General features: G+C 43.9%; 1 protein-coding gene and 1 pseudogene across 50 annotated transcripts in view; one reads left to right on the forward strand and one right to left on the reverse strand.

The window, feature by feature from the left end:
• Window positions 1-25346, reverse strand: part of CACNA1C (calcium voltage-gated channel subunit alpha1 C) — a 757779-nt gene that overhangs the window by 12508 nt on the left and 719925 nt on the right. For 26 of the 50 annotated variants that reach the window (XM_045465322.1, XM_045465309.1, XM_045465310.1 and 23 more), the window contains 9 exons: window positions 24941-25068; window positions 24189-24285; window positions 22273-22375; window positions 12387-12488; window positions 8984-9111; window positions 8425-8559; window positions 6284-6636; window positions 5657-5683; window positions 3185-3313 (listed from right to left, as the gene is read on the reverse strand). In XM_045465322.1, coding sequence (XP_045321278.1) covers window positions 3185-3313; window positions 5657-5683; window positions 6284-6636; window positions 8425-8559; window positions 8984-9111; window positions 12387-12488; window positions 22273-22375; window positions 24189-24285; window positions 24941-25068 — 1202 coding nt within the window. The remainder of the gene's footprint in view (window positions 1-3184; window positions 3314-5656; window positions 5684-6283; window positions 6637-8424; window positions 8560-8983; window positions 9112-12386; window positions 12489-22272; window positions 22376-24188; window positions 24286-24940; window positions 25069-25346) is intronic. The other 24 variants (XM_045465312.1, XM_045465337.1, XM_045465336.1 and 21 more) reach the window with 1 other exon arrangement.
• Window positions 252-2071, forward strand: LOC123590990 (annotated as a pseudogene).

Below are 25346 nucleotides of genomic sequence, written 5' to 3' on the forward strand. Positions count from 1 at the left end.
TTGGCCCACAAGATTCTTTCCAGGAACAGCCTAGGCTCCGCTGTTTACATATGTGGGTGCTATTTATCATGAGTACTCCCAATTTCAGCCAAAACTTCTCTCCTTCCCCTAATTTCTCCCTGGCCTGCCCATCCTTCATCATCAGGACACACAAGTGGTTACCTATGACAAACACCCAGTCATCTAGTCAGTGACCAGCAGAGCTGTAAGAGGCCTTAGGGGGCATCTACTCAATGGCTTCTAAGCCTTGAATGGCTTGTAAGTCACAATAAGAAATATACTGCTCGTGGTCCCATATACATAGACACACCTAAATGAACTCGGCTTCTGGAACCATACTTACTTTTATTGCATGCATTGCTCTCTGGTGGCTTCTATGCTACTTTAGTCTATTCTATTTCATCAAACAATGTCAGCTGCAATCCACTAAGTTGATTTCACAGTCCCCAGTGGGAGCAGCCTGCAGTCCAAGAAGACAGGTGCATTCTAACCCCTTCATTTTACAGACAAGCCCACTGACTCTGTTCCTCCTGTGTGACTCCACATGCTTCGAGGGCAGAGACTGTGCTGCCTTCCCTGCTCCTAGCGCACTGCCCTTGAGCCTTTGTAGATGTGCAAGAAAATTTCTGACTGAAAACCTCCAAGCCTTTCCTCTCATTTTTGACATGGTGAACTCATCCTATTATATTCTCTTCTATCCAAATTGTACCCACTCTTGAAGACCCAGCTTCTGTTTGATCTTGTGCAAGGAGGCTGTTATGGTCACCTTGACCCAGACCTTCTCTGAATGTCTATCCCCCTCATTGCTTGTACCACTCTGTGAACAAGTAGTTAGAAAATCTCCATGTTATCTCCCTCTTCTGAGATCTTAACTAGTTTGTAAAATACCCTTGAGTGCTGAGGCCGGTTTATTCATGCTCTAGCAGAGTGCCTGGATGCACCAAGCACTCAGTAAGAGCCAAAACGGAAGGACGCATATGCTTTTACTGATTTCTAGGGTATGTGGCCATGTGAAAATTTGCAGTCTCTACAAATCAAAAGGCTAAAGGGCCGGTCCTTCTTTTAGGGAAGTTACTAAAATAATGCATCTTAAACTTTTTGAATGCAACCCACAGTCATAAATACATTTTATGAGACTCAGTACACACATTAAACAAGTATTTCACTAAATAATACCTTTGTGACATTGGATACACTATTATCTATTGTCTTATTCTAACCTATTCTATGCTATTGTGTACTATGTTATTCTTTATTTTAAAATGCTGATCTTGGTCTGGCTTTCTGGAGCCTGGGGAAGTTTCTGGAGGCAGATACAGAGTTGCTTTTTGTGTTTCTTCATTGATTCCAGGATCCTCTGGTCTTCAGCCCCCTGGAGGAGACCATGTTGAGACTGGAGAAGAGGCTGCCTGGAGCTGCTGAGCCTGCTGGGCCAGACAGACAATAAAGGGCCAGCAGGAAAATGTACCAAGACTAAGAACCCAGCATGGGCATCAGCTAAAGTGGATAAACTCCAGCCTTCAGAAGGCTTCAGCCTCTAAAAACTCTGGGGAGAATCTAGCAGTTAGTGGCTAATAAAGTCAGGGCCAGAAAGCTGACTAGACAAAGGTGTGGATGTGATGTTCAGCATTGGAGAGCTTTAAGCACAGTCCTAGCAGACAGCGTGCTGGGATGATGTTACAACTACCAGGCCCAGAACTTCCTTCCAGTCCTGAAGCTGGAGGAAGAAGCCTTCTACCATAGCAACTGCAAAGAGCCAGGCATCAAAGCACTTGTGAGGCCTGTGAAAGAGGCTGACTCAGACTATACATAGGTTGAAAAAAACAATCCCTGTTATGACCCATCCAGCAAAGAAGAGAGCCCCAAATGGTCCAGGGTGGATGTGCAGTTTGTTTGGATGAGGAAGAATTTCAGTATCCTGGCTAAGCTCAAAACCCATCACCAAGCTCACAAAGCCACTGGAGACCCCTTAAAAGAAATGGCTCTCTTCACTCGCCAAAGACTCAACTCAGCCCTGACCTGAGAGGAGTTTGATTTTATTTTGAGCCTAGAGAAAAAGGAAACAAGTTAACTGGGACACTGTTGCTGGAATGGCAAGACATTACTCCAAAGAAGTTAAGCTTTTATAAGACAAAAGACGGTGTGATGAGGCTTGCATGTTATGTTCACCTGGGCTCATGTCCATAGGTGGTTTTCATGTACCCTTTCCCTTTCTTTCTTTTTCTTTCTTTCTTCTTTCTTTCTTTCTTTCTTTCTTTCTTTATTTCTTTCTCTTTCTTTCTTTCTTTCTTTCTTTTTCTTTCTTTCTTTCTTTCTTTTTCTTCTTTCCTTCCTTTCCTTTCCTTCCTTTCTTTTTCTTTCTAAAGATTTTATTTTTTAGTAACCTCTACACCCAACGTGGGGCTTGAACTCACGACCCCGAGGTCAAGAGTTGCATGCTTTTCCAATTGAGCCAGCCAGGTGCCCCTCATGTACCTTTTCCAATAAAACATTAATATATAAAAAAGTATCGATCATAACTAAGTAAATGTCACAACTCTCGAATGGGTCTGGACTTGTAGTTAAAAAACGCTTCTCTTAAAAAATTCAAACCGTAAGAGACTCTTAAGGACTGAGAACAAACTAAGGGTAGATGGGGGCTGAGTGATAGGGGAAAGTGGATGATGGGAAGGGAGGAGGGCACTTGTTGGGATGAGCACTGGGTGTTGTATGGAAACCAATCTGATAATAAATTATATTAAAAATTCCAGCACTGACAAAAATCTTGGCCACTGTTTGCCAGCAGTGCCCTCTGCTGGGTAGCTTTATTATAAGAAGCTTCATGAACATTTATTTGTCAATACATGTATGTGTGTACTGAGTCTCACTCCAAAGTATGTTTATGACAGTTTGTTTCAGTAAAAAAAGTTTATGAAACAATGCTTTAAAGTTTTCCTGAAAGTATTGCATCACAAGAAAAGCTAAGCTAACTGGGGGATAGTGTGCATGTGTGTGTGTCGGGGGTGGGGTGGGGTGGGTGGAGACACATACATCCATCTCCCTAATGAGGTGACAGATGCTTTAGGCATCTTCTGATATATGATCTCCCCCTCCCCAAGTCATGCCCAGAGGAGGGATTTCAGGGAGCTTCCCTTCACCCCCAGACCCTTTCCTGCACATGGGCTAGCCTGGGGGCAGAGCTCACATCTCTGTGGAGATCAGGCTGGGCTCGCTGCAGTACTCAGTGTCTTCACTTATCTTCACGTCATAGGTCTCGTCCTGAGAGACCTCCTCCTGACACACCATGGCTATCTGGCTCTCCCGGGAGTGGCACCTGAAGTGTCCAAGATAGAGAAATAAAGTCAGAAATTGCTAATCCCCACCATTCCTTCAGCAGGTGAGGTGGCACACATTGCACATGCACTCATTCACATGTGCAATGCACTCACACAGGGAACACGCACGCACACACACACACACACGTGCACACACACTCACACAAAACTGCTGTGGTCTCTTCCTCCTGCAGTCGCTGACAAAGCCGTGGAGCCATGGAAGCAGTAAGATTAGAGATAGAATTCCACATGGAACAAGCATCTCTGGGGTAGGATCCAAGGAGATCTGAGTTCTGACCCCAATTCAGTTGCCCTTTGGCATAAGTCACTAGCTCACCACATGCCTCAGTATCCCTATCAATAAAATTGAACTAACATATGCCCTGCTTGACTCAGAAACTTGTTGGGAGTAACAAATGAAGTAACAGATGAGATGGTGTTTTGAAAGGTAGAAAGGACCAGCTTTTAAAACAGGGTCCTGGACTGTTCTATACAGGTCGGCATGGGCCTGTGCAAGGGCTGTCCTCTCCTGCTAGAGACAGCTGGGGCTTTGGGTGCTAGTTGGGCAGAGCTGGGAAGTTCCTGGTGTCACATTTTGACATGGCTTTGGGTTTGTCATTGGCTCCTTGGAGTGAAGGCACGGAGAAGAAGCCTCACATAGGGGGGTTTGTTGTCCTGGGCAGTGAGCTTGACTCCCTGCTGAGCTTGAGATCCTCCCACACCAGGATGTACCTTGGATTATTTTGTTTTCCCTCCAGACCAGGATCTTCTGCTCATTTGGTCATGTCTTCTTAGCTCTGGTCCAGGTGTTCTCTCTTTTCCTGTCTGTGCCTCGCTCAGTACCTCCCTCCATCTTTCTTCCTATAGTTCCTGAATGCTGGGGACCACCTTACTCATGGAGGCATCAGGGAAATATCCCAGTTTATTTTCTCAGGGCTCAGTGATGGATTGGCATCTTAGACTTGACCCTGAGCCAGTGGGCTGTGTGCAATTCAGGAAGCTACCGTTCCTGGGTACCTACCTGGTTCTCTGGAGAAGGCCCTAACAGATGGCTGCCCACCCCACAGTAAGGACAGGTGAAATGTTGAAGGCTCTTGATGGAGTGGGAAGAGAGATATGTGAAAGGAGCTTATGATGGGATGAGCTGGAGATGGAGAATGGCAGCAGGCAGGCAACACCACTTCTTGGGGGCCACTGTGTGCAAGACATGCTGGCCTGTCCCCATCAAAAGTAAGGCTAGTCCTGGGGCCACTGCACTTAGCCTTGAGCTGCAAGATGAAGGATGAGGCCCCAGAGCTACAACCTTGGTTAAGTTGTTCCTCCTCACCAAGCTGAAGCATACTGCCTTGAGTGTTGTTTACTGTGTTGGGAAGGGAGGGAGCCGATGTTTAGAGAGCACTTACTACATGCTAGGCATTGTGCTAGGTGCTTTGCATGTACCATAATCATTGATAGATGTATCTGTGGGGAGAGGAAGACAATCCCCTGATGTCTCTCCTATCTCCTCTCTAAAAACCACTCTCCCTTCATTTAATATGGAACACAGTTTGGAAAATACCCTTTGAAGGGGGTATTAGTTTACACTGAGAAGCTAATGATGGACACAATGAGCCTTCATTAAGAAGAGGTTTTGATAAGGGGAGCAAGGGAGAAAATGGCACTAGGACTGAGTCCCTGAAGGTTGTAGAAGGGGAAGAGGTTTGCAGAAAAGGGAGGGGCCACCAAGACAGTCATGGGTCAGCCACTTAAACTTTGATATTCCTCTGTACAAAGCTAACCCTTTCACATCAGCATACAAAATCCAGTGCCAAGCACACTGCCCTGCACATAGAAGGCATCAGTATACATCTCTTGAGCAGGACTCACCCAGCACTGCTTTTGGGTGGTTTAACCAGCCAGGCTTCCAGGCAGTAAGGTTTGACTTGGCTGTCATCAACACTGTTAAATGCCCAGGCCACGTAGGCTTACATGGAGCCATTTGAAAATGGGTGGTAAGAACAGAAGTGAAAACCAGGGGGCAGGTATGCTGTCTCCTTAGATGAAAGCAGCTTCAGGACACTTGTCCAGAAAGACACTCACACTTCACGATTATTTTCTAAGTTTGCAAGTAGGAAGGATCTGCTCAAGAACATGGCATGCTGGGGATCTTCCCGGCCTGCTGTGGTGGGGAGGTTGTCCTGCTCTGGAAGGGCAGCTCAACTAAGGGTGAAGTGGCAAGATGTGGAGGCATGTTCCCACCCACCCGGCCTTGGGTACCCGGAGCTGTTGACAGAAAAAGCGGGGAGACCCTCTAAGCCCAGGCTGTGCTTCCTGAGGCCCAGAGCATGAAAGTAGGCACCTACCGTCCCAGCACATCATAGCAATGTATCCTGGAGCACCAGGGAGCAGAGGGTGGGGAGAAAAGCATGCGTCAGGAGGTGGGAGATCAGTCAAACTACCAGGAATGATCCTACACTGGGGCAGAATGAGCAAGTGCTACCGTGAAGGGCCTCCTGACACCAAAATGCCCCTCCCAAGAGGGTTGAGAAGGACATAAAGAAAAGATGGTAGCTCCGTTCCCATCCTAATTGAGCCAAAGGCCAGGTTTAGGCAGACTTGGGAAAGGCCAGGGGAACAGAGTCTACTGTGGAGCCAGAATGCCGACATCCCAGGGATCAGGGGCTGGAGCTCCTCTGCTTGGTTAGCATGAGAAAGCACAGGAGGCTCTGTCCACAAGTGTGCATCTCAGGACACTTGTTGGGCAGTGGGGCCATGGTGCCTTCTCCCAAGGGTGGCTGCCACATATAATCAAGGGCAAGATTGGGAAGCAGCATTTGCCTATCTCTTGATGGGCTCTGGGGCAGCAGCCTCCATCCCAGCTTGAGGGGTGAGTGGTAGGCCTGGGGGCCAAACTCTCCCCCCATCCACTCTGGGCTGGAGTGTGTGGGGCCCCTGTGCATGGGCCCTGGATGCCCCACCCTCCTGCTTACCTCTTGGAGCTGAGCTTCCATGCTGCCTCCTGTACCCGGACAGCAGGAGACAAGGGGGGCCCATGGCCCTCCACGGTGCTGACTGCGCTGGGGTAGCCAGCGGGACGGGGGAAGCGGCCCAGGGCAGTGTTGTTGGCATTGTTGATGTTGGCGTTGGAGCCAGTGGACGAGTAGCTGCTGGGGGTGAAGGTGGAGTCCACCAGTTTCTCGTGGGATGGCGACTCGGTGTCGCCTTGGCCGTTACCCGCCTTGTTGATGTGCAGTGGGCGCTGGGTGGTGAAGGTCTGGGGGAAGGCGCTCCGGCCGTCGCTTTGGTAGTAGCTGACGTGGTTGCCGAACAGGCCACCGGCCCTCTGTAGGCAAGACGGGAGGGGTGGGTGGAGGAGAAAGCCCCCTCAGCTACCTCTCCTTCTCAGCGAAGGCACGGAAGGTTGTCCGCCTTCCAGAGAGCACAACCACGCCGGGCAGCACATGGCAAATGGGGAACTCTTCACCTGCGTGGCCTGGTGGTTTGAGAGGGAGGGACCCAGAGAGTCCCCTCTGAAACCACTGGAGGGAACAGTGAGGGACAGAACCTCTTGCAGAACCAGTCAGGCAGGGAGGCTGCTCCCCTGGGACTTTCTAATGAACCCCATGAGGAGTTTCAAGGACCAGTGTAGGATGGCAATCCTTAATTGCAGCCAGTGCTTGGCTTGGCAGCTGTGAGGCATGGTGAGGGCTGAGGGGTGGGGAAAGAGACCAGGGGATTCTAACAAGAATTTTTTAAATGGAGATCCAAATGGCTCACTGAGCTAGAAATCATGTTGGCGAAATGGTTTTGAAAATAAGGATGACACATTGACTCCATTAATTATATCATGGCTTTTTCTCCCCTGGGAGGTTCTTAGAGATTTCAAATCAGGACCCAATGTTTTTTCCTAACACTTTTTTCTTGTCCTGGGTGAGTGGGAAAGTAGCTATCTGCAAGTTGATCTGTGGGGTCTTGCTGGGGCAGTGTTATCATGGTGCTGAGTCCCTGAGGCCATTCAGTGATGGACATTCCACAGTGATGAAGATGAGGATGGTGATGACAGGGTAGCCACAAGGAGGGCAAGCTCCTCCCGGTGACTCCATAGCCCAGGACCCCTGTGTGGTCCCCCTGTGGGAGCTGGAAGGGACAGTTGTGAGCATGGCCCCATTGCAATGGTGGTCAGTAGTTTCTCCCTCACTTGGGAAGGGTTTTAGCCAAGTACTTCAGGGCTTAGGCATGGGCCACAATGAATGGAGAGAGCAGGACCCAAGAGTTCCACTATCCTGGTAGAGTCAGGTTTGGTTTTCACTTCTAAAACTGACACTCAGCCTTCATATCCAGGATGGGAGAGGGAAGGAAGGCTGGAGGGGATTTTTGTGACCTGGAGAACACATGCTTTATCTCAAGAGGATAATTGCCAGTTGGCTCCACTCCTCTGCTACCACGTGGGAACATAAGCCAGATTTTCTGATTTTTTTTTTTAAATTTTTTTTTTCAATGTTTATTTATTTTTGGGACAGAGAGAGACAGAGCATGAACGGGGGAGGGGCAGAGAGAGAGGGAGACACAGAATCAGAAACAGGCTCCAGGCTCTGAGCCATCAGCTCAGAGCCCGACGCGGGGCTCGAACTCACGGACCGCAAGATCGTGACCTGGCTGAAGTCGGACGCTTAACCGACTGCGCCACCCAGGCGCCCCAAGATTTTCTGATTTTTTTTAAAGAGAAGCCAGAGGTCTAGATTTTTATTTGAATGTGCTGAATTTCCAAATGTCGGCAAACAAAATAGGTCTGCAGATTAGATGAGGCCCAAGAGCCACCATTAGCAACTTCTAATGTAGAAGTTTCTCCTAGGAAACATTTCCCTTAAGAAAAGGGCTCCTCCCCTCTTTCTCCAAGAGCCAGTGACACTCTGTAAGCTGCCATGTCCTGGGAGCCCAGCCTTGAGATGGAGTCAGGCTTGGAAAACATGCAGGGATAGGAAATAGTTGACTGGGAAGAGCTTGGAATCTGCCTTAGAGCTCAGGGCTTTCTCCCTGGATTTTCTTAGCAGAAAAGGTGAAGCCAGCCCACCTTCTTACTTCAAACCGAACTTTAAAAAGATAAGAGAGTGCTCCTATGGCATCCACCTACCCTGAAGATGTCATCTTCGGAGGCAGCAGACACAGCCTCCTTCATGGCCTTGTCCAGCTCCTCCTCAGCTGTCAGATCTCCAGAGATGGCCCGTCGGATCTCAGGCCCAATGTCATGCAGCGTGCGCAAGCCAGCCTGAAACCCAGAGAGGCACCCAGCCACCTGACCCACCTGCCTCTCCACAAGGCAGGTGAGCCTGAGAGGGTTTATCTGTGTGTGCTAACTGGGGATGTGGTTCGGGACCTCTCTTGTCTGCCCCAGAGTGGAAGAATCCATTTCTCTACCCAGGAAGGATAAAGGGCTGTTCCAGAACTTCAGCAGAGCTCCATAGAGCTCTGGGGAGCTGTGAAGCGGGCAGGACTGTGGAGGGCAGGGTGTGTGGGAAGCAGTATGTAGCCCCTTCACACACCCACCTGTAGAAAGGTTGGAACTCTCAGAAAGTTTCCTTCTGAAGGGACCTGGCCTCCAGCCCACTGATGACAGATTTAAGCCCTAGCCAGAGGTTAGAAGAAGGTGACGAGGCCCTTCCTTAGGGTGTGGACCCCCCCTTACCCCTCACCTGCAAGGACAGGGCGTTCCTTTGGGAAGGCTTGCCCACAAGGCCCTGCTCTTTGCGCTTCTTGAATTTCCGGAAGTACTCTTGGATCAGGAAAGTAGCATAAAACTTGCCAACAGTGACCTCATCATCTGAGACGTGAGAAAAAAAGGACAGAAGGGAGATAAATGGGGGCTTCATTAACTTTTTTCAGCATCCAAACTTTCTTAAGTTTTTTAAATTTAATTTTTTAAAAAGAGGTAGTCTATTAACATGGTTCAAAAGGCAAAAATATACTAAAATGTATACAGTGAAAAGTGTTTTTACCACCCCTCCCCCATCTGCCTAGTTACCACCTTTTAATAAATAACCTTTCTCAAATTAGGTTGAGTATTTTTCCAAAAAGTTTTTCTGCAAATGCTTTCTGAAAATAAGCAAATATATTCTTATCCCATCTTTTTTTTTTTTTACACTAGAAGTAGCCTATTGTCAAAATTATTTCCCACCTTTTTTTTTTTTTTAAGTTAAAAAAATGTATCAAAAACTTTAGTGGTGCCTGGGTGGCTCAGTCGGTTAAGCGTCCGACTTCAGCTCAGGTCACAATCTTGCAGTTTGCGAGTTCAAGCCCCACATCGGGCTCTGTGCTGACAGCTCATAGCCTGAAACCTGCTTTGCATTCTGTGTCTCCCTCTCTCTCTGCTCCTCCCTAACTCATGCTCTGTCTCTCTCTCAAAAATAAATAAACATTAAAAAAATTAAAAAAAAACTTAGCTTATATTGCTAACTCATTTTTATTGGATTCTAAAAAATTTTTAGATGTTTGCTTTTGAGAGAGAAAGTGCAAGTTGGGGAGGGGCAGAGAGAGGGGGACTGAAGATCTGAAGCAGGCTCTGCACTGACAGTAGAGAGCTTGATGCAGGGCTAGAACTCACAAACCATGAGATCATGACTTGAGTCAAAGTCAGACGCTCAACCGACTGAGCCACCCAGGTGTCCCTATTTGATTCTAAAACTTGAGATGCCCATCATAAACTGACCAGTCCCCTAAGTGCAAACAGTTCTGCTTAAAGATGGGGTATGGTGTAAGGAGCACCTTCTCCTCTAAGTCTAGGTTTTTCTTATAATTAGATTGGGTTTTCTTACCATGTGGCTTGGCTGGGTCCCTGCTGGGCTGGACCCCCAAGTTACACATAACATAATCAGCCTCTGTCTTGGGAATGAACCAGGTGGTGGAGAAGCCAATGACTCTCCAAGGAGAACACTGCATGCCCTATGAGTAGCTCCTTGGTTCCATCTTCTTCTCTGGGAAATGGGCCCAGGAGATAGCTTGTAGGTTAGATATAGGGGCTTGTGATGGTTCTCTTACTCCTAGTTGTACTTTAAGAATAGCCAAGTCTAGGGGCGCCTGGGTGGCGCAGTCGGTTGAGCGTCTGACTTCAGCCAGGTCACGATCTCGCGGTCCGTGAGTTCGAGCCCCGCGTCAGGCTCTGGGCTGATGGCTCAGAGCCTGGAGCCTGTTTCCGATTCTGTGTCTCCCTCTCTCTCTGCCCCTCCCCCGTTCATGCTCTGTCTCTCTCTGTCCCAAAAATAAATAAACGTTGAAAAAAAAAAAAAGGAATAGCCAAGTCTACAGCAGTGATGACCTTCTACATGACAAAGACCTCATTACCATGTGAGAGGGAAAGCCCTGAGTTCCCTGTTTAGGGTAGTTGGGGAGGAAGAGCGGTAGGGAAGAAAGAGCTTGGAGTTCTAGCATCCCTCAGACCTGGGTTTGGATTCTGAACCTACTAGGTAGTCACCATGTAGTCTTGGGTCAGCTACATAGTTTTGAAGAACCTCAGTTTCTTGAGCAAACTTCCTAGTAACGTTATAAGGATTAAATAATGTATGCAAAATGTCAGATGATGCTTGGCCTGTGTAGGTGACTTTTCACTTAGCTCCTGTCCTGCTTCCCTTTGGGAAGTGGTTCTCAACAGGGGGGGTGGTGTCACATTTTAAGGAGTGTTTTGGGATTGCGTGGGACTTTCTTTTAGCTGTCACAGTGTGCTACAGGTTTTAGGTGGTTCCAGATGTGTCCCTTAAAATACAGGCATGTTTTACACAACAAATAATAGCTTTGCAATCTGCTAGATGTCCATGTGGGGACATAACCTGTCTATAACTATCTAAGCTAAGAACCTAACTGCATTTTACATATGAACAGAAAATAATTTTTTGCCTGCTTTTAATGTATCCAGAATTTTCCAGGAATATAACTGCCATGTAAATTGATGGAAGACCATATTTGCTTTGTTTCCACTTGGTTAAGAGGGGTTTACATTTTGGAAAATTGTATCTCTGATGGCAACACTGCTCGTGGTCTGAGTCACCTGCGGTCTGCTGCGGTCTGTAAGTAGTCACCTATTTACATCGGTCTGCATTTGTTCTATGTATGTGCACATACGTAGGTGCATGCATGTATACATACATGTGGATATTATATTATTTAATATACTTAGTTATCCCTCAAAATGATAAACACAAAATGTCAATGATATTCAATATCATCTTAGTTCCTTTAAACACAAACTTATTCATCATATGTAGATGTGTGCAAGTATTTCAGTTAACTATGACTTTTGGCATAGTGTCATAAGCCATAGTGCTTTAGCATGTATATATTGAAGAACATTTGACTTTAATGTATTTTATATTAAAGTGTTATATTAATATTTTGGAAATTATATATGTAGGAAGATTATTATTTTCATTCAGGGTAGTAGTAAGAGCATTATAAACTTTTTGTTATGAAAAGGGGCTTTGGGTTTGACAGGGTAGAGAAACACTGCCCTAGGAGAAACAAAAAGAATTTCAACCCAGAGAGGATCTCAGGGGATTCTTTTTCCAGGGCACCATTATTTCCAGAGCAAACAGCCTGGTAGTTTATGGGGAAACTTATATTTGCAGAGTTTCCTTGGAAATTCTGTCAAACTCTAAGTATTGAGGGGCCTTGCTTGGTCTTGAAATGTAGGATTGGACCAGATTTCCAAGCTGACATTCTGTATCTGAGTTTGTGAAGGGCATGGCACCCTCGTCCCTTCTTCTTTAAAAAAAATTTTTTTTTAACGTTTATTTATTATTGAGAGACAGAGAGAGACAGAGCGTGAGCAGGGGAGGGGCAGAGGGAGAGGGAGACACAGAATCTGCAACAGGTTCCAGGCTCTGAGCTGTCAGCACAGAGCCCGACATGGGGCTTGAGCTCACAAACTGTGAGATCATGACCTGAGCCGAAGTTGGACGCTTAACCGACTGAGCCACCCAGGTACCCCTACCGTCGTCCCTTGTAACAAATAGCACCTTTGAGCCCCACACACAGGGCCTGGGGAAAGCAGGCCTCCCAAGACCCTAGTAGACTCAGAAACCAGGCAAGAGATCCTGAAGTACTCACCACCTGCAGGGGGCACCACTTGGTCTAGCAGCTTCATGCTGGTACGCTTCCAGATCTTCTTGATTATGGCCCGCAGCTCCTCATTGGCTTGTTCTAGGTTCCCTGAGGGGAGGGAGATGCAAAGAAAGGATCATCAGCCCCTTGGGGCCCTCCCATGGAGTGGGTCCTTCTGTGTAGAGTGGGAAGCCGCTACTGGTGGCATTTTGCCCCACAGAGAGACATGGTCCACAAGCTTCACTCTCTCTCTAGGCTACCTCCATCCATTTCTGTTTGTATTGTTCTCTGCACTCCTACTTCCCCCTCCCTCCATTCCCTGTCCAGTGCAATTCCTTTTTGCTTCCTCTCTGCCTGCTGCTTGGGCCAGCCACTGGTATCCCTTCACCCCTACATGCTGCTTCCTTGTGGGTGGCACTTGGAGCAGACCAGACAGCCTGCCCTGACTAAGCTCAACAGCCACCTGCCAGAGAGCATGAGGGACTGTTCCAGTGCATGGCATTTCTCATGGGCCTCTGTGGGTGATTGGGAGGTTTCCCCCACACAAGGCATAAAGCATCCATACACAGGGGGACCTTGGTGTCAAAGCCCTTTTCTGAGTCTCCTGTGGGGAGGATGTGGCAAAAAAATTTCTACTTCTACCTCAGTATAGAAGTAGAAATCAGTAGACACTGGGTTCTGTTTTGGAGTTTCTCTGGGTCTACTTTTTCCACTGGTAAAACGGACTTAATTTGATGCCTGTCTGGTGCAGCCTCTAGGCCACTGGTGGTAGAGCAGCTGTAAGAGAGGATATGGTGGGCAGTAGTCTAAAATTCTGCCTGAGCTATCTCCCACCACCACCAATATATACACACCCTGCATGGTCCCTGGGACTGTGACTCTGATGGATTTTACTCCTGTGATTATATTATATTATGTGGCTCCTATCACCTTAAGATAGGGAATCTAGGTGGGCCTGACCTAACACATGAGCTCTTTAAAAGTAGAGAGTTCACAGGTGCAAACTTCCAGTTATAAAATAAATAAGTCCTGAGATGCAATGTACAGAATGGTAACTATGGTTAATAATACTGTACTGCATGATAGTTGCTAAGATCTTAAAAGTTCTCATCACACACACAAAATTATAATTATATATGGTAATGGATGATAACCAGATTTACTATGGTGATCATTTCTTAATATATACAAATGTGGAATCATTATGCTGTATATCTGAAACTAATGTAATGTTATATGTCAATTGTACTTCAATAAAACCAAACCAAAACAAATAAAAAAGTAATGCATGAAGAAGGTCAAAAGATAAAACTAGAGAGTTGTCCCAAGTTGGAAGCAGAAGGAATAGGAGGTAGCTGCTATGGCCTGAGAGAAAGCACACACTGATGCTGTGAGCTAACAGCCAGTCCTACAATGGCAAGAAATGAATTCTTCCAAAAACCTAAATGAGCTGGAGCTTCTGGAAGAGGACACATCCTGATCAATATCCTGATTTGGCTTTGTAAGACTCTTAGCAGAGAACTCAGCTACTCCATGGCTGGACCCCTGACCTTTAGAACTGTGGGCTAATAATAGGTATTGTTCAAGCCAAAGAATTTGTGGTAATTGGTATAGGTATAGGAAACCAATACAGGGGTGTTTACTGCTACTACACAGGGGAAGCAGTATGGTTGAGAGCTCTGGTGTTAGACTGAGGTGAAATCTGCCCTGTGGCCACACCAGAGAGTCTCCTGTGGAAAGTGGTCCAACAGGAGTAAGCAGAGGTGGCAATGGAGAGAGAGTGATGGATTCCTGAGTCCCCTGTCAGATCCAAAAAGTACCTGGAGCCAGAGGATAATCCTGGGCATTCCAGTTATGGAGGCATCCCTAATGGTTAGGTTCACTTCCTGGTTAGGTAGTTAGTGGTTTCTGACATATACAGTGAAAGAGTCATAATTAAAATAATGCTCAAATAAAAATGCTTATCTTTTGTAGTGGGTTGAATAGTGTCCCCACCAAATTCACATCCACATGGAACCTTAGCACATGGCCTTAGTTGGAAATAGGGTCTTTGCAGATGTTACTAGTTAAGACAAAGTCATACTTTATTAGAGTGGACCCTAAATCCAATACTACTGGTGTCTGTATAAGAAGAGGAGAAGACACATGGAGACACACAGAAAAAAGGCCATGTGAAGATGGAGGCAGAGACTAGAGTGATACAGCTATGGCCAAGCAATACCAAGCATTGTTGGCCCCCACCAGAAGCTAGAAGAGAGTCACAGAGCAGATTTTCCCTTGAACCTTGGGGAAGAACAAATGTCACCCATACTTCTCCCATTCAGTAGGTTGCCTTTTCTTTCACTGTGTGAAATTTTTTTGGTTTGACGTAATCTCATTTGTTTATTTTAGCTCTTTGTCCTTGCCTGAAGAGACTGGTCCGAAAATATTGCCAAAACTGACGTCAAAGAATTTACTGCCTATATTTTCTTCTAGGAGTTTTATTGTTTCAGGTCTTACATTCAAGTCTTCAATCCATTTAAATTTTATTTTTGTATGTGGTGTAAGATAGTGGTCCAGTTTCATTCTTTTGCGTGTAGCTGTCCAATGTTCCCAGTACCATTTATTGAAAAGACTTTTCCCCCATTGTATATTCTTGCCTCTTTTGTCATAGATTAATTGACCACATATGTGTGGGTTTTTTTCCTGCACTTTCTGATTCTATTCCATTGATCTATGTGTCTGTGTTCATGCTGGTACCATACTGTTTTGATTAGTATACTAGCTTTGTAGTATAGTTTGAAATCATGAAGGATGATACTTCCAGCTTTGTTCTTCTTTTTCAAGACTGCTTTGGTTATTTATTTTTGTGGTTCCATGCACATTTTGGGATGCTTTGTTCTAATTCTGTGAAAAATGGCATTGGTATTAAAAAAATTTTTTTAGTGTTTATTTTTGAGAGAGACAATGTGTGAGCGGGGGAGGGGCAGAGAGAGAGACACACACACACAGAATCCGAAGCAGGCTGCAGGCTCTGAGCTGTCAGCACAGAGCCTGACATGGGGCTCAAAGTCACAAACCATGAGATCATGACGTGATCTGAAGTCAGATGCTTAACTGACTAAGCCACCCAGGTGCCCCGCCATTGGTATTTTGGTAGGGATTGCACTGAATCTGTAGAATGCTTTGGGTAGCATGGACATTTTAACAATATTAATTCTTCCAATCCATGAGCACAAAATATCTTTCCATTTATTCATGTTGTCAATTTCTTTCATCAATATCTTAAACAGTATTCAGAGTACAGGTCTTTCACTTCCTTGGTTGAATGTATTATAGGTATTTCATTATTTTTGATACAATTGTAAATGGGACTGTTTCCTTACTTTATTTTTCTGATAGTTATTAGTGTATAGAAACAGTGATTTCTGTATGTTAGTTTTGCATCCTGTGACCTTACTGAATTCATTTATCACCTGTAATAGATTTGGTGGAGTCTCTAGGGTTTTCTCTACACAATATCATGTCATCTGCAAATAGTGACAGTTTTACTTTTTCCTGTTCAATTTGGATGCCTTTATTTCTTTTTCTTGCCCAATTTCTGGCTAGGACTTCCAATACTACGTTGAATTAAAGTGGTAAGAGTGCACATACTTGTTTTGTTCCTGATTGTACAGGAAAAGCTTCAGCTTTTCACCACTATGGTGTTAGCTGTGGGTTTGTCATATATGGCCTTTATTATGTTGAGATACATTCCTTCTATTGACACTTTTATTGACACTTTATTGACACTTTTGATCATAAAATGAATGTTGAATTTGTTAAGTGCTTCTATTGACACTTTATTGACACTTTTGATCATAAAATGAATGTTGAATTTGTTAAGTGCTTTTTTCTGCATCTATTGAGATCATCATATGATTTTTTATCCTTTGTTTTGTTAATGTGGTATATCACATTGATTAATTTGTGGATGTTGAACCATCCTTGAATCTCTGGAATAAATCTCGCTTGATTGTGATGTATAATCCTTTCAATGTATTGTTGAATTTGGTTTGCTAATATTTTGTTAGGAGTTTTACATCTATATTATCAGGGATACTGGCCTGTAATTTTCTTTCTTGTGGTATTTTGTCTGGTTTTGGTATCAGAGTAATGCTAGCTTTGTAAAATAAGTTTGGAAGACTTCCTTCCTCTTTAATCTTTTGGAATAATTTGAGAAGAATAGGTACTAACTCTTCTTCTTAAATTTTTTAAATTTATTTTTATTTTTTAATTAAAAAAATTTTTTTAATGTTTATTTTTGAGAGAGCAAGAGAGAGAGCATGAGCAGGGGGAGAGGCAGAGAGAGAGGGAGACACAGAATCAGAAGCAGACTCCAGGCTCTGAGCTGTCAGCACAGAGCCCGACATGGGGCTTGAACTCTATGAGATCATGACCCAAGCCAAAGTTGGACGCTTAACTGACTGAGCCACCCAGGCGCCCCCTTAATGTTTTTAAATGTACTTATTTATTTTTGAGAGAGAGAGAGAGAGAGAGAGAGAGACAGCGAGCTAACAGGGGAGGGGCAGAGAGGGGAGGGGAGAGAGAGAATCCCAGGCAGGCTCCACACTGTCAGCACAGAGACCAATGTGGGGCTTGAACCCATGAACTGTGACTATGACCCACCCATGAACCATGAGACTATGATCTGAGCCAAAATTGAGTCAGACACTTAACCGACTGAGCCACCCAGGTGCCCTGATACTAACTCTTTTTTAAATGTTTAGTAGAGTTCACTTGTGAAGCTGTCTGGTCCTGGACTTTTGTTTTTCAGAAGTTTTAAAATTACTGTTTCAATTTTATGACTTGTAATTGGCCTATTCATATTTTCTATTTTTGTGTGTGTGTGATTCAGTCTTTGGAAGGTTATGTGTTTCTAGGAATTTATTCATTTTTTTTTTTTAGGTTTTTTGATTTGTTGGTATATAATTGTAGTAATCTCTTAGCTTTGTATTTCTTTTCTTTTTAATTTTTAAAAATGTTTATTTATTTTTGAGCAGGGGAGGGGCAGAGAGAGAGGGAGACACAGAAACTGAAGCAGGCTCCAGGCTCTAAACTGTCAGCACAGAGCCTGACGCAGGGCTTGAACCCACGAACCGTGAGATCATGACCTGAGTTGAAGTCTGACTCTTAACCAACTGAGCCACCCAGGCACCCCTTACCCTCTGTACTTCTGTGGTGTCGGTTGTAACTTTTCTTTCATTTCTGATTTTATTTATTTGGGTCCTCTCTCTTTTACTCTTGAGTTTGGCTACTGATTTTATTTATCTTTTCAAAGAACCAGCTCTTACTTTCACTGATCTTTTCTTTTTTTTTTTTTTTTTTCCCCCAATCTCTATTTCATGTATTTCCACTCTGGACTTTATTATTTCCTTCCCTCTACTAATGTTGGGCTTTGTTCCTCTTTTTATAGTTCCTTTGGGTATAACGTTAGATGGTTTATTTGGGATTTTTTTTTGTTTCTTGAGGTAGGCCTGTATCATTATGAGTTTCCCTCTTAGAATTGCTTATGTTGCATCCCATAGATTTTGGAAAGTTGTATCTCCATTTTCATTTGTCTCAAGGTATTTTTGTTTGTTTGTTTCCTCTTTGATTTCTTTGTTGACCCATTGGTTGTTTAGTAACAAGTTGTTCAGTCTCCACATGTTTGTGTTTTTTTTTTCCAGTTTTCTTTTTGTAATTAATTTCTAGTGTCATACCATTATGTTTGGAAAAGATGCTTGATATGATGTCAGTCTTCTTGAATTTACTGAGACTTGTTTTGTGGCTTAACTATCCTGGAAAATGTTCCATGTGCACTTGAATAGAATGTGTATTCTGCTGTTTTGGATGAAACATTCTATATATATTTATTAAGTCCATCTGGTCCAACGTGTCATTTAAGGCCAATATTTCCTTATTGATTCTCTGGATGATTTATCCATTGATTAAGTGGGATATTAAAGTTCCCTACTATTATTGTATTAATGTCAATTTCTCCCTTTATGCCTATTAATATTTGCTTTATATATTTAAATGCTTTATGTTGGGTGTATAAATATTTACAAATGTTATATCCTCTTCTTGGATTGAACATTTTTTCATTGTGTAATGCTCTTCTTTGTATTTTGTTATAGTCCTTGTTTTAAAGTCTATTTTGTCTAATATGAGTACTGCCTCACTAGCTTTCTTTTTGTTTCCATTTCCCTGGAATATCTTTTTGCATCTCTTCACTTTCAGTCTCCGAGTGGCTTTAGATCTGAAATGACTCTCTTATAGGCAGCATATAAATGGGTCTTGTTTTTTTATCCATTCAGACACCCTATGTCTTTTGATTGGAGCATTTAGTCCATTTATTTTTAATGCGATTATTAATAGGTATGTACTATCATCATTTGGTCAATTGTTTTCTGGTTATTATTGCAGTTCTTCTCTGTTTCATTTTTCTTCTTTTGGTGTCTTCCACTGTGGTTTGATGGTTCTTTAGTTATGTTTGGGTTTCTTTCTCTTTATTTTTGTTTATCTATTGTAGGTTTTGGTTTGTGGTTACCATGATGTTCATAAATATTGCTCTCTCTCTATATATAGCAGTTTATTTTAAGCTAATAGTCACTTCAGTTTGAACAAAATTTGTTTTTAGTTTGAACACATTCTAAAAGCACTACATTTTTACCCACCACCCGCAATATTTTATGTTTTTGATGTTATATTTGATATATTTTTTATTTTGTGTATTATTTACTTACTGTAGTTATAGTTAAATTACTATTTTTGTTTTCTTAATATTCATACTATCTTTTTTTAAGTGTTTATTTATTTTTGACAGAGAGAGAAACAGAGCATGAGCAGGGGAGGGGTAGAGAGAGAGGGAGACATAAAATCTGAAATAGGCTCCAGGCTCTGAGCTGTCAGCACAGAGCCCGATGTGGGGCTTGAACTCACAGACCACGAGATCATGACCTGAGCTGAAGTCGGATGCTCAACCGACTGAGCCACCCAGGCACCCCTATTCATACTATCTTTTTAAATGGCTGATTTACTGATAAATATAAGTATATAAATGTATATATTCTCTTTATCAGTGAATTTTTTCTTCATGTACTATTTCCAGTGATGGCCTTTTCTTTTCTGCTTAAATAAGACCATTTAACATTTCTGATAAGCTTGGTTTAGTGGCGAGGAACTCCTTTAACTTTTGCTTGTCTAAGAAACTATCTCGCCTTCAATTCTGAATGATAACCTTGCCAGGTAGAGCATTCTTGGTTGACAGTTTTTTCTTTCAATACTTTGAATATATTATGCCACTCACTTCTGGCCTGCAAAATTTATGCTGAAAAATATGATGATAGTTTTATGGGGGGGTCCTTTGGGCATAACAAGTTGTTTTTCTCTTGTTGCTTTAAAATTTTTTCCCCCTTGTCTTTAACTTTTGACAATTTAATAATATTCCTTGGTATAGGTCTCTTTGGGTTCTCTTTTAGGACTTTTTGTGCTTCCTGGACCTGGATGTCTGTTTCCTTTCCCAGGTTAGGGAAGTTTTCAGTCATTATTTCTTCAAATAAGTTTCCTGCCCACCCCCCCCGCCCCCGTCTCCTTCTGGAACCCTTATAATGTGAATTTTAGTGCATTTGATGTTATTCTAGAGGTTCTTAAAACCATTCTCATTTCTAAAAATTCTTTTTTCTTTTTGCTGTTCTGACGGGATGATTTCCACTATTCTGTCTTCCAGATTGCTGATCCACTCTTCTGTATCATCTAATCTGCTGTTGATTTCTAGTGTATTTTTCAATTCAATTCTTGTATTCTTCATCTCTGTGACTTCTGTTTTGTACTTTCTTATATTTTGTAACTCTTTGTTGAAGTTCTCACTGTGTTCTTTCATTCTTATCCTGAGTTTGGTGAGTATCTTTATGGCCATTACTTTGAAATCTGTCTGGTAAATTACCTATCTCCATTTCATCAGGGATTTCCCCCCCCCCCCCGGGTTTTATTTTTCCCTTTCATTTAGAACATATTCTTCTGTCTCCTCATTTTGTTTGACTTTCAATTTTTGTTTCTACAAATTAGGTGGAATAACTACCTCTCCTATTCTCAAGGAGTGGCCTCATGTAGGAACATCCCCTGTGTAGATTGCATGTGCCTGGAAGTTTTGGCTGGCTGGCTGGAGTTGAAGCCAGCATGGCCTCAGGGAGTCAAGGGACATACGGTGCTTGGATCACCCTGATGGAATGACTGGAGCTTAACAGACACTGGCTGGGGGTGTCCCGGGGTGCACTGAGACCAGGTCACCTTGGTGGGTTGGCTGGAGTTGGTGGGCATGGGTGGGGGCTACCTGGGGGAAGCTGTTGTGGGCTAAGGGCCTGGGGCTCATTGGAGCAACCCTATCAGGCCAACTAGAGCACTTAGACTCTGCTCTCATCTGCATTATCAAGGTGAAAGAGGAATGTAAACAATGGTGCTTTTTGGTACCTCCAACCTGGAAAGAATTCCAGTACTCCCCCCACCATTTAGTGGATGTAAATGGATTTCCTTCACTTATAGTCCTGTTGCCTGTTTTCCCCCTGTGTCTCAGGGTAGGTGAGTCTGGGTGCAGGTCCCTCAGTGCTATCCCTCCTCACTGCAGGTCATCACATTGGTCAGGGTGTTCCCATGGTTACCATGTTTTCATCTTTCCTGCCATTCTCTGTGTGGTGCCTCTAACATTTGTTGTGCAGAAGCTGTTTTTCAGGATGAATTGCTCTATATGTGGGTGTAGATTTGGTGTGTCCTTGGGAGGAGGTGAATTCAGGGTCTTCTTACACCAGAATCTCAGACTGCCTCCTTCAGCCTTTGTTTCTCTTTAGTTTGGCAGCATAACTTGAACTATTTTCAATTTTTTAAAGATTAGCTCATTACTTTGACATGTGTCTTGCTGGCCTGGTTCTTGTTTTCCTTCATTGTAGATGTTTCTATTATTTCGTGGAAGGATTTAACTGAGAAATGGCACTTCTTTGGATTCTTCACTGAACTGAATTCCCACACATCATTATCATTCTTATTTTACAAACGAAGAAACTGAAGTAGAGAGAGAATAAATGCCTTATCAAGTTTTAAACAAGCTTCAACAGCTGACTTTGAGGCAGGTGGTCTTTTGACCACACTCTAGGAAACATTGTAATTAAGCTAGAAGCTCTTGGAGAGCAATTGCATCTTCTTAGGTACATTCTATGTAGCCTTTTCCACAGAGTGGTTCAGAAATACTTATCAATTACAAAGACAGCTGATTATCTCAGCCAAGGCTGCTGCTAGCCCATAGGGCACATTTGTGCAAACCAGAAGGCATCCCTTCAGGTGGACACATCCCTGAGGGAGCATGGCCTGGCTAGCAAAGCACAGGTAAGATCTTAACCCATACCTGTCAGCTAGCTGAGCACCTTGATCCAGGCACAGCCTGTGTAATTGTATGTGATTACCTTGACCATAATCACCATTTGCCAATATGACCCCTTCCTGACACTTCTAATTTAAAAAGAAAGGTAAACATTTGAGAGATCCACACAGTCAGTAAAATTTCATTTAGATGGGGCTTAGTCCTGCTTCAGGTAACACTCATCACCTTCTGCTTTTGAACTATAAGCTATGACTTCAAGATATCACCCAGAATCATTCATAGAAATTGATGGAAAAGCTAGGGTTCAAAATAAATAGGCTAGAGGCCAAAAGGCCATTCAAGGAGCAAAGGAAACATGAGCAGGCCAGGCCTCTTCAGCATGTGAAGGTTATCACTGAGCCGCTGCTCTGATACACAGGATGGGAAGATCCTGGAAGCACTTTATAGCCTATTGGTTTCCTCTTTTGTTAACTTGTTAGACCTTCTGAATGGCTCTCCCAGTGGCCCTCAGATGACCCTTACCTTCTGTTTTGATCCGCAGGGCTGTCCGAACTAGGGCAAATAGGGTGGCATTGAACATGACAGTCCCATCACTGTTCAGAGGCATGTTCATGGAGACCAGGCGCTGGAGGAGAAAGGGAGGCAAAGCTGGTGATTACAGCAAACAGTTCTCAAAGGACCTACAGAACCACCATGGCAGGAGAATGCCAGGAGGGAGCCTTGAAACTTGTGTGTGTGTTGGGAGCAGGTGGGGGTTGAGGCATGGGTCACTAAAATGTATTCAAAATCTGTTCTGGGGAGAATCTCAGCTCTGCCATAAGTACTTTCACCCTACCACACAGAGTGAAGGAAGAATGGAAATTGTCCTTATTAGACACTTGCCTCCACAAAAGGATGGTAAGCCCACACAACCCCCTCCTCTGCTCAAATGTCTGCTCAGGCATATGGGTGTGCTTTCTACTGGCAACGAAGAACAGCTGCATGCCAGGCATTTGCCAGGAGCCCACCTGCCAGCAGCATTCATCCAAAGCCTTGACAAGAGAGACAGTAATGGCAGGTTTGCATGCAGGAGGTGTAGTGTATCTTTTCTGTATATTGAAAAATATACCTTTGCATCAAGCTGAATTAAAAGCTTGTTGACTGGATTGGATCAGATTGCCCTTTTCCCTCCATTCTCACCACCCAAAATAGCTGCTATTGTATTGTGCCCTGGTGTGCGGCCCTCAGCACACACCAGAGTAATTATGAGAAAGAGCACCATTCTGGCATCTGCTCTCAAGATGTGGTCAAAGATCTTATTCGTTAGATCGTATGGTGTCCCATTAACCATAGTGCCAAAAAGGTTTATAATTCTCCTGAGTGACTGGATCTTCTTGACTCTCAAGGACAGTGTGAATTGTGGACTGGCCGTGGGGAAGCTCAACACCCAGGCAGTCTGGAAGGCACAAAGACACACTGTCACCTTGTGCAGGCCACATTTGTCCCTGCTCTTTTGTCCATTGTGCTTTGACTTTACATTTAATTTGTGCTTTTTTTTTTTGGTCTTATCTTCTATACCCTTGGAAATCTTCTAACATCTTTTTTGGAACAAGGTGGAGATGCAAGTGAGAAAAAAATGAGTAAAACAGAGCACAATTCAGTTCTCCATTTTCCATGAATGGTTTATCCACAGAGTTAAAATTTTCTATTTGAGCCTCTTCTATACAGCTCTCTGATCTCACTTTCCCTAACCCCTTTCAGCTCATTGTTACTCCAATAAGGAGTACAGAGTGGTGGAAATGGGGATTGAAAGAAGAGGGGAGAGAGTGGAAACAATACCCTTCAGCATTTGTGGGGCTACCTGGTTGGGATTATAATGAGGTAAGGGAGGTGCCTGGACACACAATTGAAGGGGGCACTTACTCTCAGGGTCATGTGAGGGCCACATGAGCAACAGTTAGGTCTAAAGAGACTAGGATGCTTGTTTTTACTTTTATGGGGTCATGGACTCACTTAGAAATACGAACATGATGGATCCTCTCCTTGGTACAATTTGTGAGTATTTCAGTGATTTTGCACACAATTTTAGAGATTTACAGGTCCCTGAGGCTGATACATAGACACTCTAATAGCCCCCTGATCCCAGGAAGAGAACCCCTAATCCATCTGTCCTTGGCTGGAAGTCTTCTAGGATGCCTAGGTGGTGCAACTTGATGGGACTGGGCATGTGGCTGGTTGGGTCATGAGGCATCCATTTCATCTTTCCGTTATGGTGTCTGAGGACTGATTGTTAGTAGGAACCTCAAAATATAATCTGGCCCATGCTCATTTCTTTAGGCACATAAAATATTGTCTTCAATCCCTGTAAGGATCAAGGTCTGACCAAGGTCACAAGACAAATAGGCCTCTTCCCTTCCATATTTTTTCTTTTTCTCCTTTGAACTCAGGTCATCTCTTACTTTGCAAGCCACGCGGTGAGGGCACAGCTTCCCAAAACCCAGTGGGGGCTGAATCCGCCGGAGCAGGGTCACCACATCTAGGTGTTTGATACGACCCCTAAAAGAGGAAGGAGAGGAGTCAAAGATCAGTCAAGAGTCGTGGTTTCGACTAGCAGCCCAGGACTCAGTACTGGGATCTCCAAAGCTATTGTTCTGTTGGTCAAACTTGGTGCAGAGTTGCAGAATTGCATGGTAAAACTCCAAAACCAGTATATACACTTTAATGAACAATTTTCCACTGGTGCTTTTAATGAACAATTTTTTCACCAGTGCTTTGCTTAAGGTGGAAGAGACTTTCAGGAGTACAATGAGATTCTTACAGATACTTGCTGCTGCAATCTAACCATCTGACCAAAAGGAATTTATTGAGCGTCAACCAAATGTGATGGACCTATGAGGGTATCTTTGAACCTGAAGCGAGAATGGAGTGAGATCTACTTGACTAAATATTTTAACTTGAATACTTACTAGTTATTCCTGACACTAGGATCCCCCATCCTTCTGTCCAACTGAAAATAGCAGACATGTTCCTGACTTAGCCAAAAATGCCTGGCGTATCACTGGCCCTTTTGACCTTTGGCCCTGGGGTCTGGTGCAGTTCAGTGTTTCCAGTCGATCTACCCAATGTTAAACTGTTCTGAACCTCTTCTATAGGTGTGGTCACATAATGTTCTCTGGGTTTTGGGAATCAGTCTTTCTCTCTGGGAACTTACTTAGCTTCAGGATCATACTCTGCCCAGATTCTTTTAAATTCATCCAGATGATGGGGACCAAGGATTGACCAGTCTCTTGTCAGGTAGTCAAAGTTGTCCATGATGACAGCTACAAAGAGGTTGATGATCTGCCGAGGACAGAGATATGATGAGTTTCTACAAGAGGACCTCCTGCACACTTGAATCCTCTTTGCCAGCCGGTGCCATGTGTGGCAGAAGCCCATGTTTCTAAAGACCAGCTATATTAACCACTTAAAACACCAGTCCCTGGAACTTGGGTCTCTTGGGTATGAATTTGCTTGCATCAGAGCAGGGTTGGATGAACCCCACATGTGGACTGGACAGTTTCTCTCATACACAATTGCTGGGTAGCACTGCCAAGGACAGAGGGCAGCTTTATCCACCA

The sequence above is a fragment of the Leopardus geoffroyi genome, chromosome B4 (genome assembly GCF_018350155.1).
Source record: "Leopardus geoffroyi isolate Oge1 chromosome B4, O.geoffroyi_Oge1_pat1.0, whole genome shotgun sequence".
Classification (NCBI taxonomy): Eukaryota; Metazoa; Chordata; class Mammalia; order Carnivora; family Felidae; genus Leopardus; species Leopardus geoffroyi.